The 15,260-nt window shown below is 41.5% G+C and overlaps 1 protein-coding gene across 1 annotated transcript; it reads right to left on the bottom strand.

The window, feature by feature from the left end:
• tars3 (threonyl-tRNA synthetase 3) lies at nt 1-15,087 on the bottom strand. The gene is made up of 19 exons (XM_030101895.1): nt 14,765-15,087; nt 14,473-14,553; nt 14,193-14,380; nt 13,667-13,790; nt 12,533-12,657; nt 12,180-12,297; nt 11,854-11,918; nt 11,378-11,456; nt 9,846-9,992; nt 8,711-8,809; nt 5,661-5,827; nt 5,387-5,549; nt 5,110-5,247; nt 3,353-3,430; nt 3,155-3,255; nt 2,540-2,644; nt 2,176-2,248; nt 1,954-2,068; nt 1-497 (listed from the first exon to the last, which is right to left on the bottom strand). The coding sequence occupies exons 1-19, from the start codon at nt 15,077-15,079 to the stop codon at nt 349-351; spliced, it is 2,430 nt and encodes an 809-aa protein (XP_029957755.1). The 5' UTR covers nt 15,080-15,087; the 3' UTR covers nt 1-348.
• Between the last annotated feature and the right edge of the window lie 173 nt (nt 15,088-15,260).

The following is a 15,260-nucleotide window of genomic DNA, read 5'->3' as shown; positions in this document are numbered from 1 at the left end:
CACATTGATTTTATTTGAGGGTTTCCCCACTAAGGCAGACAGTTGTGAAAATAAAATCAGTCAAATTACAACAACTTTCCTTATCACAACATTCATTTGAATTTCTCAAATCATTACGTAACTTTCCTTCCCACCGATACAGGTTTGTGTAACATTTTTCCTTCATATATCTGTTTCAGAGCCTTGCTCATTCATTTTCTTCCAGATTTTCCACTTCCTCGGATTTCTAAGTGCTCTACCTTCCTGAAACCATCCTTCAAAGAGCCATCAATCGTGCTTTCACAGCTGATCGAGTGCAGCCCGAAGCTTGAGGTATTGAGATGTGGCGATCTGCTTTGTTTGTCTTGATCAGAACTCCTCCTCGGCGTTTCGACAGCGGGACTGTTTGAGCAGGGTCAGGCGAGCCATCACCTCGGACACCGACAGCTCTCCGTGCACTTTGTTGTCTCTCGTGCGCACATTGACGCTGTTAGTCATCTTCTCCTTCTCTCCGACCACTGCCAAGACACAATGAGACATAGCAGCTTGAAATGTGCCAAGAAACACACAAACTGTCCCCAAGTGTGGGCCTCTGAATTCAACAATCATGGGTGTTTAGCCAGCTTGGAAGCACATTTGCCTTACACAGACCCAATTAAGATCCAATTTTTCTTTCCTGGCTCATCAACAATCCCATGACGAGTCTACTGACAGCAGTGCAGAAAAACACCACGACAGGCTGCGGACCACTTTAGAACATATTAACCAGAGCAGACTCATTTTGTTTTTCCAATTTCCAATGCAAAACCGACAATCGTGCAATAATATGCAAAAATGACAGAGGGAACAGTGTTAAAAGCATGAGCAACACCTACATAAACATTAGACAAGACAGCCTAATTTGAACCCTGCTGTAATGCTCCTGCAGAGCTGCTAAAAGGAAAGGGAAGAGGCAGACAGAGCAGGACGGAGAGCATGTGAACATTCAGCCACGGCTTGGGACTAAACCTAACCCGGACCAACGGGACCAAGCAGCTCTGGAAGTCCCCTCAAGCAGCAGGAGACCCCTACTGCTGCATGTTAATCCAAACATGGAGCCTAGGACCCTGAAGGGGAATATGCTGGACCTGGCCTGCAAGGACAGAAAGTACCACCCACCACATCATCCCTACCCCATCCAGCATCCACCTGCTACTCCCACTCAGCAGCTCTGATGAGTTTTCATTATTGCTTGCTTGTTGATTGGTTGAGCCAATCAGAAACACCACACTGCTTAAAATAGAATGAATATTGTAGGACTGAGATGACCATCAAAGCAGACAATAGCAAAACTCCTCGTCCACTAATCCACTTGGCCTCCTTGTCAGAAATCTGTGTACTGTCCTTTTGGAAATCTATCACCATCAAAGCTCTACATCTTACAATCAGTCTGATTAAATTTAATGAAGAGATACACAAACAAACAGAATCTACAGGAGAACCGAGACAGAGCTGCTGGATAATAACTGTCAAGCACCTCTGAAGAACTGCACATGGATGAATTGCTTTTGAAGGCGAACGGTGGAGGCACAAAATGAAGAAGCAATTCGATTTAAGCTCTATTTTAACTCTGAATAATGTTCTAAAACCTTTAACAACCAGTCATTTATTTTCTTGTGTTCTGTTTTTATTCATTTATATATGTCTACTCATAACACTGTACATGCTGTGAGGACTTTAAAGGGGGTTACTACTGAAAATGTCACCAACTTTGACCTCTGATCAGTTCATCTTTCAAAACAATCTATCAAGTACATGTTAAAGAAAGAGACAACTTAAAAAACAACAAAAAAAAAAACACATTTACTGATTTAGCACAGCTGCTACCGAGTTGGTGGATTACAAAAATCTCTTCCATCCTTTTCTCACATTTATTTTATTCTCTAAAATGTTCAGTCAGTCAAAGTATCTTATCTAGGAAGTACATTCCCTCACCAAGTATGAAGTTATACTGAGCCAGCTGAGCATTTCGGATTTTCTTGTTCAGGAGGCATCCAGAATCCAGGTCGGCATCTGCGGTGAATCCAGCATCTGTAAACTGCTTACACACCTTAGAGAGAGAAATACTGCTGGTTTATACTCAGACAATGTTGCATTACTTCTGAATTTATGTGATCGCATTTAAATGTTGGTGAGTTTCAGAAGTGGAGGCCACACCCTCTTGGCGTACTCTTCACAGGACGGGTTCACAGGCACCAACATCACCTGACGTGGAGACAGCCACAGGGGCCTGGGAGGGACAGGCAGGTGAGAATCAGCTTCAAACATGGATACATGTGCAAAAATCGTAAAAAAAATAACCAAACAAGAAAGGGAATCACAGCATGAAAAGAGACTTATAACTGATTTTGTCATTTCAACTATCTTGGTAACAAGAAACACTTGAAATCTTGACAAAGATCATGGAATTTATTAAATGTAACAGAGACTGAAGCAGCAAGTACTTTCAGAGTCAAAGATGAATGAAAATAACTAATTTCTCACTCCAAGCTGCTCAATTCACAATCACTCAGTGACTCACCATTTCCCTGCATAGTTCTCAGTGAGGATTGCAATCATCCTCTCCACCGACCCCAAGATGGCGCGATGGATGATGACCGGTCGGCCTTTGTCGTCTCCATCCTTCCTGTCGTCACACAAAAAAACATTGGCAATTTAATGTTTCTGGACATAAACGTCTGTCCATAAACTACACTCTATTCACGTTAAGGTTGTGGAAGCAGAAGCCCAATTTAGGTGACAAATAGGAACATTTGCTAAAGTTTAGGCTAAATTTCAATAATACAGGCAGGACTGCGTACAGAAAACAACGTCCATAATGTCAGATTTTATAAACCGTTATTTTTTTTTGTCCTCATGATCGCAACAGTTTCAAGTATCAGGATGCTCTAGAGGTGGTGATGAGATTATCAAACTCAAATCTGTTAACCTATACGCCGCATGCTGCCTGTTGCTGTGTAGCATCGTCTTTGTTTCCCCATGAATGGTTTCATAATTGATGTTCTGGTGCTTCATTGAGTTTGCTCGAAAACAACTACGTACACAAGCTGACACATCCTACGCAGGAGGAGCTAAACAAATTATAGAAAAGCACACAGGCTCATCGGTGCGTCAACGGCACGACCAGGTGACTCACCCAACAAAGGTCAGGTCGAAGCGGATGGGAAGCTGGAAGTCCAGCTGAATGGTCGCACACTGGTGGTAACGTCCGATGGCGTCTTTGATCTTTATGTCGATCTGCAGACGGCAGAAAAAGAGAGAGAGTTTGACAGAGGGCAGGAAATCAAACTGACTGGTGAGAAATATTGAGGAGAAAAAGAGGAGAACAGCTGACCTTGGGTCCATAAAAAGCACCATCTCCAGGGTTGAGTTTCCATGGCTCCCCAAACTCATTCAGGCTGTTTTCCAGTTGCTATCATATAATCAGACAAAGGCCACCATGTAATTTAGATGCAAGTACCAATCAAACCAAATATTTTTGCTCATAGTGTACACAGCACTGCTTATTCTACTTGTACAGTTCCTGTACTGCCCTCGTGAAGCGAGACAAAAGTGAGGAAGCGACCAATTAAAACGCAAATGAGTAGTGTCTATCAAAACACAACACCAGCAGGTGTGAAAGTCCGAGAGTTTTCCAGTGACTCAGATCTGATGCTACCATATGATCACATGGCAAGAATCCAACTCTCTCACTCACAGTCCTGAAACATTCAGAGACGTAACGGTGCATTGGGAAACAATCTGGTGATACGATACGGGCTGCAGTGCAGAGTTGAGCACTTTATGCACCGTGACAGATCTGTGACATTGTGAGTAAGTAGATTCGTGGAAATTTCTCCCGGAAATAGTGCCACGGTGTAGACATTCTTCTAGAATGGGAGCTGCATTTATGCAAACACAAAGTCCATCGTGTGTTGGGACATGATCACCACACATAATATAGCAATGTTAGCGAGCAGACACCCCCCCCTTCACTCTGACTGTCTACAGTCACAGCATTATTACTACTCTGATGAAAGCTTCAAATACAAACCATCAACATAAAACAACTCCATCATTTATAATCTCGAACACTCTTACAACTTACTTTCCACTTCAGGAAAGTAATGTATCTGAATGCCTACCGTTTACCTTTTTAAACACTTGTTGCAAGAAATATTGAAATCGTGATGCAATATAACATAAGATCTCGAGCCCTGTTTTGTATGTGTGTATTTCCTTTTTTTTCCCTTCTTTTTCTCTCTTTTTTATGTATATATGTACTCATGTATATGTGATATTATGTGTGTGTATGTATATATATATATATATATATATATATATATATATAAATATATATATTTTTTTTTTTTTTACATTTTTATGTTTGAAAAAGCATTGAAAACCTCAATAAAAATATCTTATTAAAAGAGGAAGAAGGTAAAAAGAAAAAAAAGAATAAAAGGAGAAAAAAAAAGAAAAAAAACATTACTTTCCATGAAATGTGGTGGTGTTGTGAATACTTCTTCGAGGTTAGCTTTTTTTTTTAAACAACTCAAACCCACTAGGCGATGAACAACTGGTTGCTTGTTGCCAGATACCCGGTAATCTGATGTTCTTCCGGTTTGTTGAACGACAAGGTTTTTATTATTCAGTTGCCTCTCCGCCCCTGCCAGATATTCTATTATACTTGTAAACATGGACGGAAACATTTAGCTAATATCGAACTGCACTGTTATACTATATACTCTTTGTTAATCAGTCCCTTTAGGTAATGACAGTCACAACAGACTACTCTGAAATATAGTTACTTTCAGAAATACACGCAGTCATTACCACAATAAAATACGAGATGATATTGTATACACAGTGTACATAGATAAGCCCAATGTAAACATGGGATTGCACACTGATGATCACAAACTGAAATCTCAGTGGAGATTCAAGAGAGTTTACAGAGTTTTACCAATAGATTAATCAACCTAGTTAAATCTGAGGTATGGAAAAGTATCTGTAGTGTCTGTAACTCAGAAGGAATGTGATGCTTTGTTCAGGAGCTGATGTTTACTTTCCCACACTAAACACTTGACTCTGCTACATGACCCAGTTTACCTTCTCAGCCTGGTTCCACACAGCAATGTCGCCCAGATATTTCTCTGGGCGAGTGGAGAGGTGCAGCTGGAAGGAAAACCCAAACACGTCATAAACACAGCGGAGGAAGTCCAGACAGCCCTTCATCTCGGACTCGATCTGCACAAACAAAAGAAAAAAACATGACTCAGGATTGAGGAAATTACACATAATAAGTAGGTATTTTTTTTTTTTGCATAATTGAAGGCCTGAAAATAGAAAACACCTCATTCATGTAGAAAAATGCTAATGAAGTCACCTGATCCATTCTACAGAAAATGTGGGCGTCGTCCTGCTGGAAGCGCCTCACTCGAGTCAGACCCGTCAGTGTTCCCGAGAGCTCGTTTCTGTGCAGGACCCCGAAGTCCGCCAGCCTCAGAGGAAGCTCCCTCCACGAGCGAGGCCTGTGGCCAAACATCAGACTGCGGGGCGGCCGCAGAGGAGCAAATCAAACACGCAGAAGAAACACGAGAGGAGCGGTCTGATGTTCAAACCTGGCAAAGACACGTCTTCGCTGCGAGCTCTAAATTTACCAGTGCCCGGGGCAGTTCATTGGCTTCAGAGCAAAGATGTCGTCCTCCACAGGGAAGGAGAACATGTTTTCACTGTAGTGCTGCCAGTGGCCAGATGTCTCCCACAGTTTGCTGTTATAGATGTTGGGGGAGGCGACTTCCTGAAAGCCTCTTCTCCAGTACTCATCCTGAAAAACACCAAACCACAGAGAGTAAACACACCAGCTGGACCGCACAGGTACTAAACGAAAACCCTGACCTCTGGAGCCAAACTTCCAAATACCGCAAAGAACATCTCTTTTTGAGGGTTTTATTTATCCATCTGTTGCCCTGAAGCAAAACATTTAACAGCCTGTTGAGAAGATTAGCAGCCAACAGAAGAGGGCTGGTGTAACTGGAGGGATGTCCGTGAATATGTGAAACTGTGAATCTCAAAGCGGCAGGTGGTGAAGGAGACAATCCACGCTCAGTCAGCGTTCCCAAACTAAATATTATTCAGCATTGGGAGTGTATCGCAGTCTGAATATCAGGTGCTAAGTGTCTATTTAATGCATTATCTACAAATAGCAACATCACTGCAGTCTGTACTGTAGAGTTATAAATGTGAGAGCATGTTTCCCGGCCATCTGCTACGTGTGTTGGTGGCATGTAGCGGGGGAAAATGCATAGTAAGCTCATCCAAAAAAAAAAAAATATTCGCACCAGAGTGACGTGATAATGATCTCACACCGTTTCTGTGCAAAGTCCGACTGGCTTGGGCCAGTTTGTGGGTGTGCGCCGAGAACATTTTCAAGATGTTAACATGTCTCTGCAAAGGCATCTAGTTCAAGTTACTATTAGTTTAATTTTTGTTGTTGTCGTTGTTTTTAAATGTAGCCCCAGAGTGCTCAAGCTAAGGCCAACAAATAAGAAAAATTTGCTTCTTGGCTTTCAGATATTTTTATCGGACCTCAAGATATTTTAATGATGCTAAAATTTGATTCAAAAGCTTTATGATTTATTATTTTTGGAAGAACACCTCTTCTATAGAAAATTCCGTTACATTAAAAAAAAATAGTTCAGATCAAATTAGTCTTCTGTCTTCTACATTTTTCCAACAACAATTTGTCTTTGAAAATCAATGAAACAAAAACAACTTTAAAATTGAACAAATGAAAGAAATGTCAGTTTGTAACAACTAATAACAGAATTATTTTGGCCTTTTCAATGCATTAAAACCAAAAATGCAATAAATTGTCAATAGTGAATTAAGATATTTGATCCATTACCACTGTTTGTCAATAATGCAATAAATTACATGACTGAAGTAGCATCAAAAAATCTTGAAAATGTAACTAATGATTCAGACTGTAATACTTAATAACTTGTTCATATTTTTTTTCCAAGAAGCAGGCTGGATTATTGTAACTGTGAGCTTAGATGTGCCGGTAAGAACATTGTCAGACAGCTGCAGCCCATCCAGAGTCAAACCAACACAAAGAGGGAGGAGTACGTCACACCTGAGCTCCTGCACTGACTGCCTGTGTGTCAAAGGATCGACCAATAAATCCGATTCCTGCTATATAAAGCGTGAATGGTCACGGGCCTAAAAATATCTGATATACAAAGATACTAGATGAAAAATATATTTACGTATGTGGGGACTTTCATCTACAATTCATATAAAAAGTTGCACCTGCACTTGAATAAAAGTAAAGCTGCTTTAAAGTCTGCTCCCTCGTCTGTGAGCGCAGCAGAGGCAGAAACAGTCATTTCAGCATTCTGTGCAAAATGCCAGTCAGGTTAAACACATGCTTATTAGTCCATTCAATGACATTTTCAATACTTCTAAACAATTGAGAGTTAGACATGGTTAATAAAGTCTGAGTCCTATTGTCATTTATATTTAGTCCTCATTCATTTAGAAAGGACTGGTAAAATGACATGTTGCGTTTCGCAAGTCTTGACTTTAAAAGTACATAATTTCACAACTGTTATAGCCCTCTTCCACCTTTCATAACCAACCCACCTAAAAACTTCTCATTCACTTTTAAGTGTGTACTTCTGTCACCAACTCTTCAATTTATGTCCTTTCTCACCCTCAATACAATGCAGACTTGCAGCAATTTCCTTTCCATTGTGCTCAGATGAAACCTCTTCTTGCACAGTTTTCTACTGATGGCTAGGTCTGGTGAAAAATTTCAATTTCAAGACCTATTTTTCCCCACACAAAAGATGTTGTATTAACCCGACAAATCATCTGCAAACCACTTGCTGAACTCAGAAAGTGGGAGTGCCAGTCCCTTTCAGCTTGGATTCATTTTTAACATATGTGGAAGTTTGGCTAGCTCCTTATCTTCTGACCCCCCCCCAAAAAAAGAAACAGACAAGCATCTGCAATTCACATTTCCCCCCTTTTGATCTGAAATGTTGCTTTATACAATGTTACAATGTGTGACTGAGGTGAATTTGAGCCCATGAGGCTTAAGAACACCATTTAGTTCACTGCTCCAGTCACATTTATCTTTGAGCTTCTTGGCGATTGCAGAAGTCCACCATTAGTGGCCTGCAGGTCAATGAGTTTTAAATCACAGTGAGTCCAGTGGAAATGTTAAGTGCATCTTGTCAGACTCAAACTAAAAGGGACAGACATTATTTGATGTTAAAGAATTTTGAGAGCATTCCCTTCTTCAAATCATGAACATCTTTCATCTGCCTCGATCTCTCTCATCTATTAGTAAAAGGGCAAAGCCTCTAAAATCAATGAAGTGGAATTACCTGTAAAAGCTGCATTTCTCTCCGATAAACACCTAATGGTGCACTCAGTTAGATGGAAAGTGAATACTGACATGTAAACAAATTATATCATTTTCTCTAAAACTCACAATCTCCAAAACTGCTGCATTAATCATATTAAACAGGATGAGAAAAGTGTGTTTATTCATGAATTCATGCAACTCCTGTAAGTTTGAAAGAGACAAGAAGAAAAAAGGCAGTTCCCGAATATCGTCTTTTTCCAGATAAAGGGTTAAAAAGAGCAAGAACTGAATAAATAAAATATGTATAAAGAGGCATCCAGCCTGTGGTCCTACCCTGATGAACTCTGTGAGTGTGTTGTAGATGTAGGCTCCGCGGGGCATGAAGAAGCAGCTGCCGGGGCTCAAGTCGTGAAAGAAGAACAGCTCCTGATCCTATGAAGCAGGCAGAGACGAGTCTTTTATTAACAACTTCACAAATCCTTGTTCTCCGCGGGTACAGCCAGTGAGAGGCTCCTTCACAACCAGCAGAGAGGTGTCCAGTCGTCACAGACACACTCTGGATCATCCACCAGAATAGACTCAGGGAAACAAAAAGAGCCAAGGATGATGTGACGGTGCAGCTGGAGAGCAGGAAGACAGTTCTGATGAATAACAGATCTGATCACCTGAGAGCCTCCAAACACAAGCTACCATTAAATGATCCACTAATCCTTTTTTCAAAACAAAACTAAATCACTAAATTGCAGTTTTAAGTTACAGGGTGGGATCCCTTACTCTGAACAACAGTGCCTGTGGATCTTTGCTATACACAAGACATTGTATCAAAACTGATTAAGGTATAAAAATTAACATGTAGAAAACTGGATTCCCGCTGATGCACAGAGAGAAAAAAAAAACTCCTGCCTTGAGGGAAACTGAAATGGAGACAGCACTTAAAGTATTTCCACTATACTGGACAGGGTGAATTGAGATCATGAAATCGAGCAGCATCTTTAGCACAGCAAGCCACTTTTACTCCCTTGTCAGATTTTTCACGACTTTTGTTGTTAATATGAAACCGAGTCTTAATAAGCGCTAAAAGAGACTCTTATGATGAGAAGCCAGCTGAGCAGAACAGTCTTCACTAATGTACCTCTATGAAGAAACACAGTGCCCTCTGCTGGTGGAGAGAGGTAGCAGGAGACTGACGATAACCTGGACTGTTCTCTTCACAAACCGGAACAAAACGGGATCAGAAAGTGCTCCCTCTATTTGGTAATGAATTCTTGAATCATATGTCCGGAAAAAAAAATGTATTTCTTTAATACTTCTCTCCTGTATAGACGATGGATCATGACCAGGTTGGTGCCAACATTGTGCCACGTGTATGAAGCAAAGGAACATTACTACCAAACCTCATGTAGACGTGTGTCGGATGTCAAATGATCGAGTTGGAGAGAAAGAAGTGTGACTGCATGCAGAGACTCACTTTGCCAATCTTGCGGTGGTCTCTGTTCTTGGCCTCCTCCTGAAAACGTTCCCACTCCTTCAGCATCTTTGAGTCTGGGAAAGAAATCCCATAGATTCTCTGCAGAGTCTCCATGTCGGAGCGGCCCTCCCAGTAGGTGGACGAGTTCTAACAGCGACACACAAAGAGTGAAACATTGAACACTTTGTGTTTTTCATTAATCCCACCTTCTCTCATTTGATATGGCATCACTTATTTAATCTTCTTTAAATTAATAGACTGCAATTATAAAGATTTTGTAAGCACCATTAAAAGTTTTTTCCTTTAATAATCATTTTTATGTGACATTCAAGTTGGTTCATAATCATGCAATATGAACCGTTCAGGGTTGTAAAAAGCTGCATGGAGTGGATGATTCAGAGCAAGTACTCAATATATTGTGTTTTCAATGATACATTTTCAAGAAAAAAAAACAAACATGTTTTCTCCAAGAAGCCTTTGTTACAAGTAGAAATCGCTAACAGTTGCGACCTTGAACAAAACCAAGACCATCTCAGACAATAACCGGTTTTCATTCAGGACATTGTGTCATTAAGTGATTGGACTGTTGAGCGATGGCTACACAGCATGTTTGACAAGGTAGCACTGAAGGGCTGCTGTGGATCTGTTTTCGTGCAGGTTACCAAAGTGCTCTTGAGCAACACACTAAATGCAAAAGTGGTCCCAGTGAAGCTTGAGGACTTGGCATCGATGACATGTAACTACCATTTACAGTGAATTTACTGACCATTGATAACTGCTATATAATCGGTTGGTTTGAAGCTGAATCAGTATTTGTGCCACGGCTCCCCTGAGATCGTCAGTCTCTGTGAACGCCAGACCTTCGTATGATGCAGATATTAGCCAGCCAGCAGATATCTACAAGTACGCGTCAGCAACACAAACAGCTGAAGTCCTTCAACATCTGTAGATGTTTTATGGGTCTGTGTCGATGAGCACTATCTTCCAAGCTGTTGCATGCTGGGTCGGCACGGCTGAGAGTGGCCGACACCGACAGGCTCAACAGACAATTGGGAAAGGCCAGAGGTGTTATGGGGGTGGAGATGGACTCTGTGCAGGTGGTCAAACTCGAGCAATATTCTGTGTGAATATTTACTTTATGTCAAGCCCCTCCACTTGTGCATACTAATTCAATCTAAAGTAACTATGCTGTAGAGCAGGGGTGGGGAACCCTGGTCCTGGAGGGCCGCAGCCCTGCATGTTTTCCATGTCTCCCTGCTTCAACACAGCTGATTGCAATGAGGCTCGTTATCTGGCTTTCTGCTGGACTTGGCCATGAATCTTGATTCGATTCAGGTGTGTTGAAGCAGGGAGACATGGAAAACATGCAGGTTTGCGGCCCTCCAGGACCAGGATTCCCCACCCCTGCTGTAGAGCAACACAGTTAATCTCCCTCAGCAAATGATAAAATACTTTTGATACGGAGACAAAGACAACAATGCAAGCCTGCTTTGAGCTTTGAGTAGTGAAAAAACTGTGCATTTCCTATGTACCTTGTAAATCTTCAAGGCCTTGATCTTGCCTGTGTGTCTGACGTGAGGACCTCTGCACAAGTCAATTAAGGGCCCACACCTATCAAAACATAAAACGCAAGTCACACTGAAACAATTGGCAAGTCTTAATAAACAGTCTGTAGATGAGAAAACTGTTACATTTATAATTTCTCTGCAAAGCTAATTTTATACATTTTACTTGACTGTATGGCACTTAAAACAAGTTCGGTTATAAAAAGGTTTGTTTGAATTAATATTTCCGAGGAGAAATTCTGCCTGAAAAGCTAGATTTTAGGAGAAGACATCCCCTGACTCCACATTTTCTCTGCATCTCAGTCTAAACATCGGCGGCTCAGCGGAGGAGACCAACCCAACACTTTGAAAAGCACTAAAAGGCCACATGAAGTAAACAGTCTGTAGCTAATTCTCATAATTAACAACAGCAGTGACTCTGCTCCAAAAACAAAGACTCTCACCTGTAGACTGTAGTGGTTGGAGTGGTGACCTTCTCATTCAGAATGCGACACTTGAATTTGTTGTACTGAAAAGGCACAAAAATTGTGGTTTAGAGAGACATTATGTTTGAGTTTAAGAGAGATTATTGCTCACAAATCATCAGTTGGATTTTAACATCTTTAGGAGTTTTTCCATCCGTAATGAGTAAACGGACCAAAACGATGTCGGCTCGCTTCAAAACACAGAAGGAACTGCATGTAGCATGACATTTTACAAACTGGCCTGGTTAAAACAAGCTGCTTGGATTAGAGAGTCAAGAGTGGGTGCTCTGTTCTCTTCAGCTCACCTTAAACATCTTCAGCAGTGTCTCCTTGCTGATTTCAAGCCTCTCAAATGGCTGCTTTTCCTTCACCACAGTCTTACACAACGTCTCCAGATCCCCAAACTCAGTGCTGGACACTCCCCTGGAAACAGAAATCATGTAGGGGTGAATCTGCTTTAGCAAGAATACATCTGTAAAATGTACACATTTTTACTTCATCTAATGAGGCTGTGATTCAAACTGGAAGCAAATCTATTGAAAGGAAATAACAGTTCCGTTTTCTTTTACTCATTGGAATCCAGACCTGAAAATCATTCACTATTGATGAAAGAAAAAAAAAAAACAGAAAAGAAAAGAAAAAAGAAAAAAAAACTCACTTCTGTCCATCCAGGAACATGTCGTAGTAGAAGCCATTCTCGATGGGAGGTCCATAACATAGACAACCTCCATAGAAGCGCTCCATTGCTTCTCCGAGGATGTGAGCACTGGAGTGCCAGTAGACCTAGAGGAGATCCAGAAAACTGCATAAAACTGCAACATGCAACGACTGAACATGAATAAACTGCCTCTGTCCAACTGTGTTTTCATTTTGCAGTGAGCAGGATGTTAAATGTGTCACATGCAATAAAGGGTAAACAGACATTTTTGATTTTTTAAATATTTTCAATGCTGGAAGACACATTTTTGCTCTTTCAATGTGTAAAACACAATGTTACATGTTTTATTTCACAGTCCAGTTTGGAAGTTTGACAAATGTAACTGTTTTGCTCTCATACATCAACATGTTGGCTTTTACATGTATTCAGAGCCATGCTGATGTTTCCTCTTCTTGTTTTGGTTTAAACGCTGAGATTAGACTGTCTTAATGAAGAGAGCAGTTTGATGATGAAGCACAATTCATTTCAGCTTATAAGGACCTAATTCTATGCGAAATTAAATTTTTTGATCTTCCTATGATGCCAAAACCAAAGCTGGTAACCACATTTCCCCATTTTTATTTAATGGTGTCACAACTGTAGCGCTGATAAACAACATATTTCAACAGTCTTCTGTTGGTAGCATCTCTGTCTTCACACATTTGCCACATTGTTCTTTTAACATGCCGCCTAAACTAATTAACAGTGCTTTGAATTACCAATCAGACACACTATATAAAGGTCCATGACAAATGATGAGAATACCACTGAAAGGTTCAACACTTATTATTAGACCCCCAACATAAATAAATTAGGATATTTTTAGATTTAGGTTCTGCTCTTTATTGCCTCAGTTAGAATACTTCACAATATGTCATTCATTTATGAATATTTAGACAGTATTTATTTGTATCAGGTTTTTCAGTATTTGAAATCAATAGAAAAATAAAGTCATCCTTCGATTACTTTAGATTAACTTTTATTATAACAGCTACTTTGAATAGTGCATGTCAGGTAGTTTCTTTTTTCCAAAATAAAAAAATAAGGACAAATTAAAAAAAACATGGTTACATCACCCATACTTAATGTACTTACAGCCTGAGCATCCTCATTGTCAAAGCGCAAGATCTCCAGGGAGCAGTCTTGCTCGAGAGGTCGATCCAGATCCCACAGCTCGCCATTCACTCGAGAAATCACAGCATTGTCAGCCAGACCCTGACTGAAAGACCCAGAACAGCAGAGTCAGGAGGTGTGTCCACATTTCAGTCAACAGACAACTGAGAGAAATATTACAGAAGGAAATGGCAAATAAAGCCAGACAATGTAGTATTGTGAAAGTCCATGTTAAACTGTGGGCTGACAGTTTTGACTGCGTTACCTTACAGGATGAAGGACTCTGGTTAGAAGTTTTCACTTTCTCTCTTAAATAATAATCATACCTTGTTGGGTCGATAGGCTCTAGCTTGAGAATAGGCGTGAATGTGTGTATGAGGGTGACGGAGTGGAAAGTGAGTACCAATGCCAGCTGGGATCAGAACCTTAGCAGCTCCTCATAACCCTGATCTGAATTCATCAGGTTTGAAGGACGGATGTATGATTAGAGTAATTTAAAGGTACTGACCTGATATCACAGGCCAGCTGATACGGTGTGGTGACCCAGGCTTTCCCTGCCACCTTTCGCCCATCTGGCAGCTCCACAGAGATGGGCCTGCTGCCTGCAGCTTTCTTTGCCAGCAGGGCATCACTCTCCTTCTTGAGCTGATCGTAAAGGCTGAGTCGCTGTGAGATGTATCCGGGCCAAGGATTCAGCTTGAATGAAGAGAAGACAGGCCAAGCTTTCACTCTCCACCTGAGCACGGGATATTGTAAAACTATTGTTTACAAGAAAGACTGAGGCTCACCTCCTTCACACTTCCATCTGTCTTCTCCTGTTTCTTCTCTTTCTTGTTTTTGTCAAGTGGTTTCGTGTCCGGGGCTGTCACCTTCAGAGAGACATGCGTTACAATCACAAAGGGTTCATATCAGTGCTGCCCACGGGGTGAGCGGAGCAGCTATTTCTGGATATGAGCTGGTGCAGTTTGAATGTGTCTTCATGGGTCAGAGGCCCGTTACTCAGCTTTACTACAGCCCAGCCGCCTCCGGTGAGAAATACAGATAACACCCGGTGTTCCCTGTCAAAATCTGTATCCATACCGCTTTATCGGCTCGGTTGGTTGTCTGCGGAGCTTTGTTGCCGTTTTTCCCCGGAGCTGTGCCACACTTGCCCGGCGCCGCCTCCTCCAGCGCCCGCTCCGCCTGCAGAGCTCTCCGGAGGTGCAGTAGCCGGTACCGCAGCTTCTCGTTCTCCGTCCGCAGGCTCTCCAGCGCCGGGGACACCGCCGCCGCTGCCGCAACACCGGCGGCGTCCACACCCCGACTGAGCCCGTCCCGGAGCGAGGAGACCTCATCCGAGAGGAGGCGAATCTGCTCCTCCTGGGCGGCCAAACGTGCGGCCAGGCACTCCGCCATCTTTAAACGACCACCAATGACAGGTCGCTTCCGGTGTCCGGCCACACAAAATAAAAGCTTCTGGAAATGAATAAAAGCATTCTATTTCATATGACAGCAGTGTGTGTCAAGTTGTCTCGTTTTAAATATCAATTTTTTATTGGTTTCCTCTATATTTATATAGATTTTTTTCTTTTTTGAT

The sequence above is a fragment of the Salarias fasciatus genome, chromosome 1 (assembly GCF_902148845.1).
Source record: "Salarias fasciatus chromosome 1, fSalaFa1.1, whole genome shotgun sequence".
Taxonomy (NCBI): domain Eukaryota; kingdom Metazoa; phylum Chordata; class Actinopteri; order Blenniiformes; family Blenniidae; genus Salarias; species Salarias fasciatus.
This window is presented reverse-complemented; position numbering and strand designations above follow the sequence as displayed.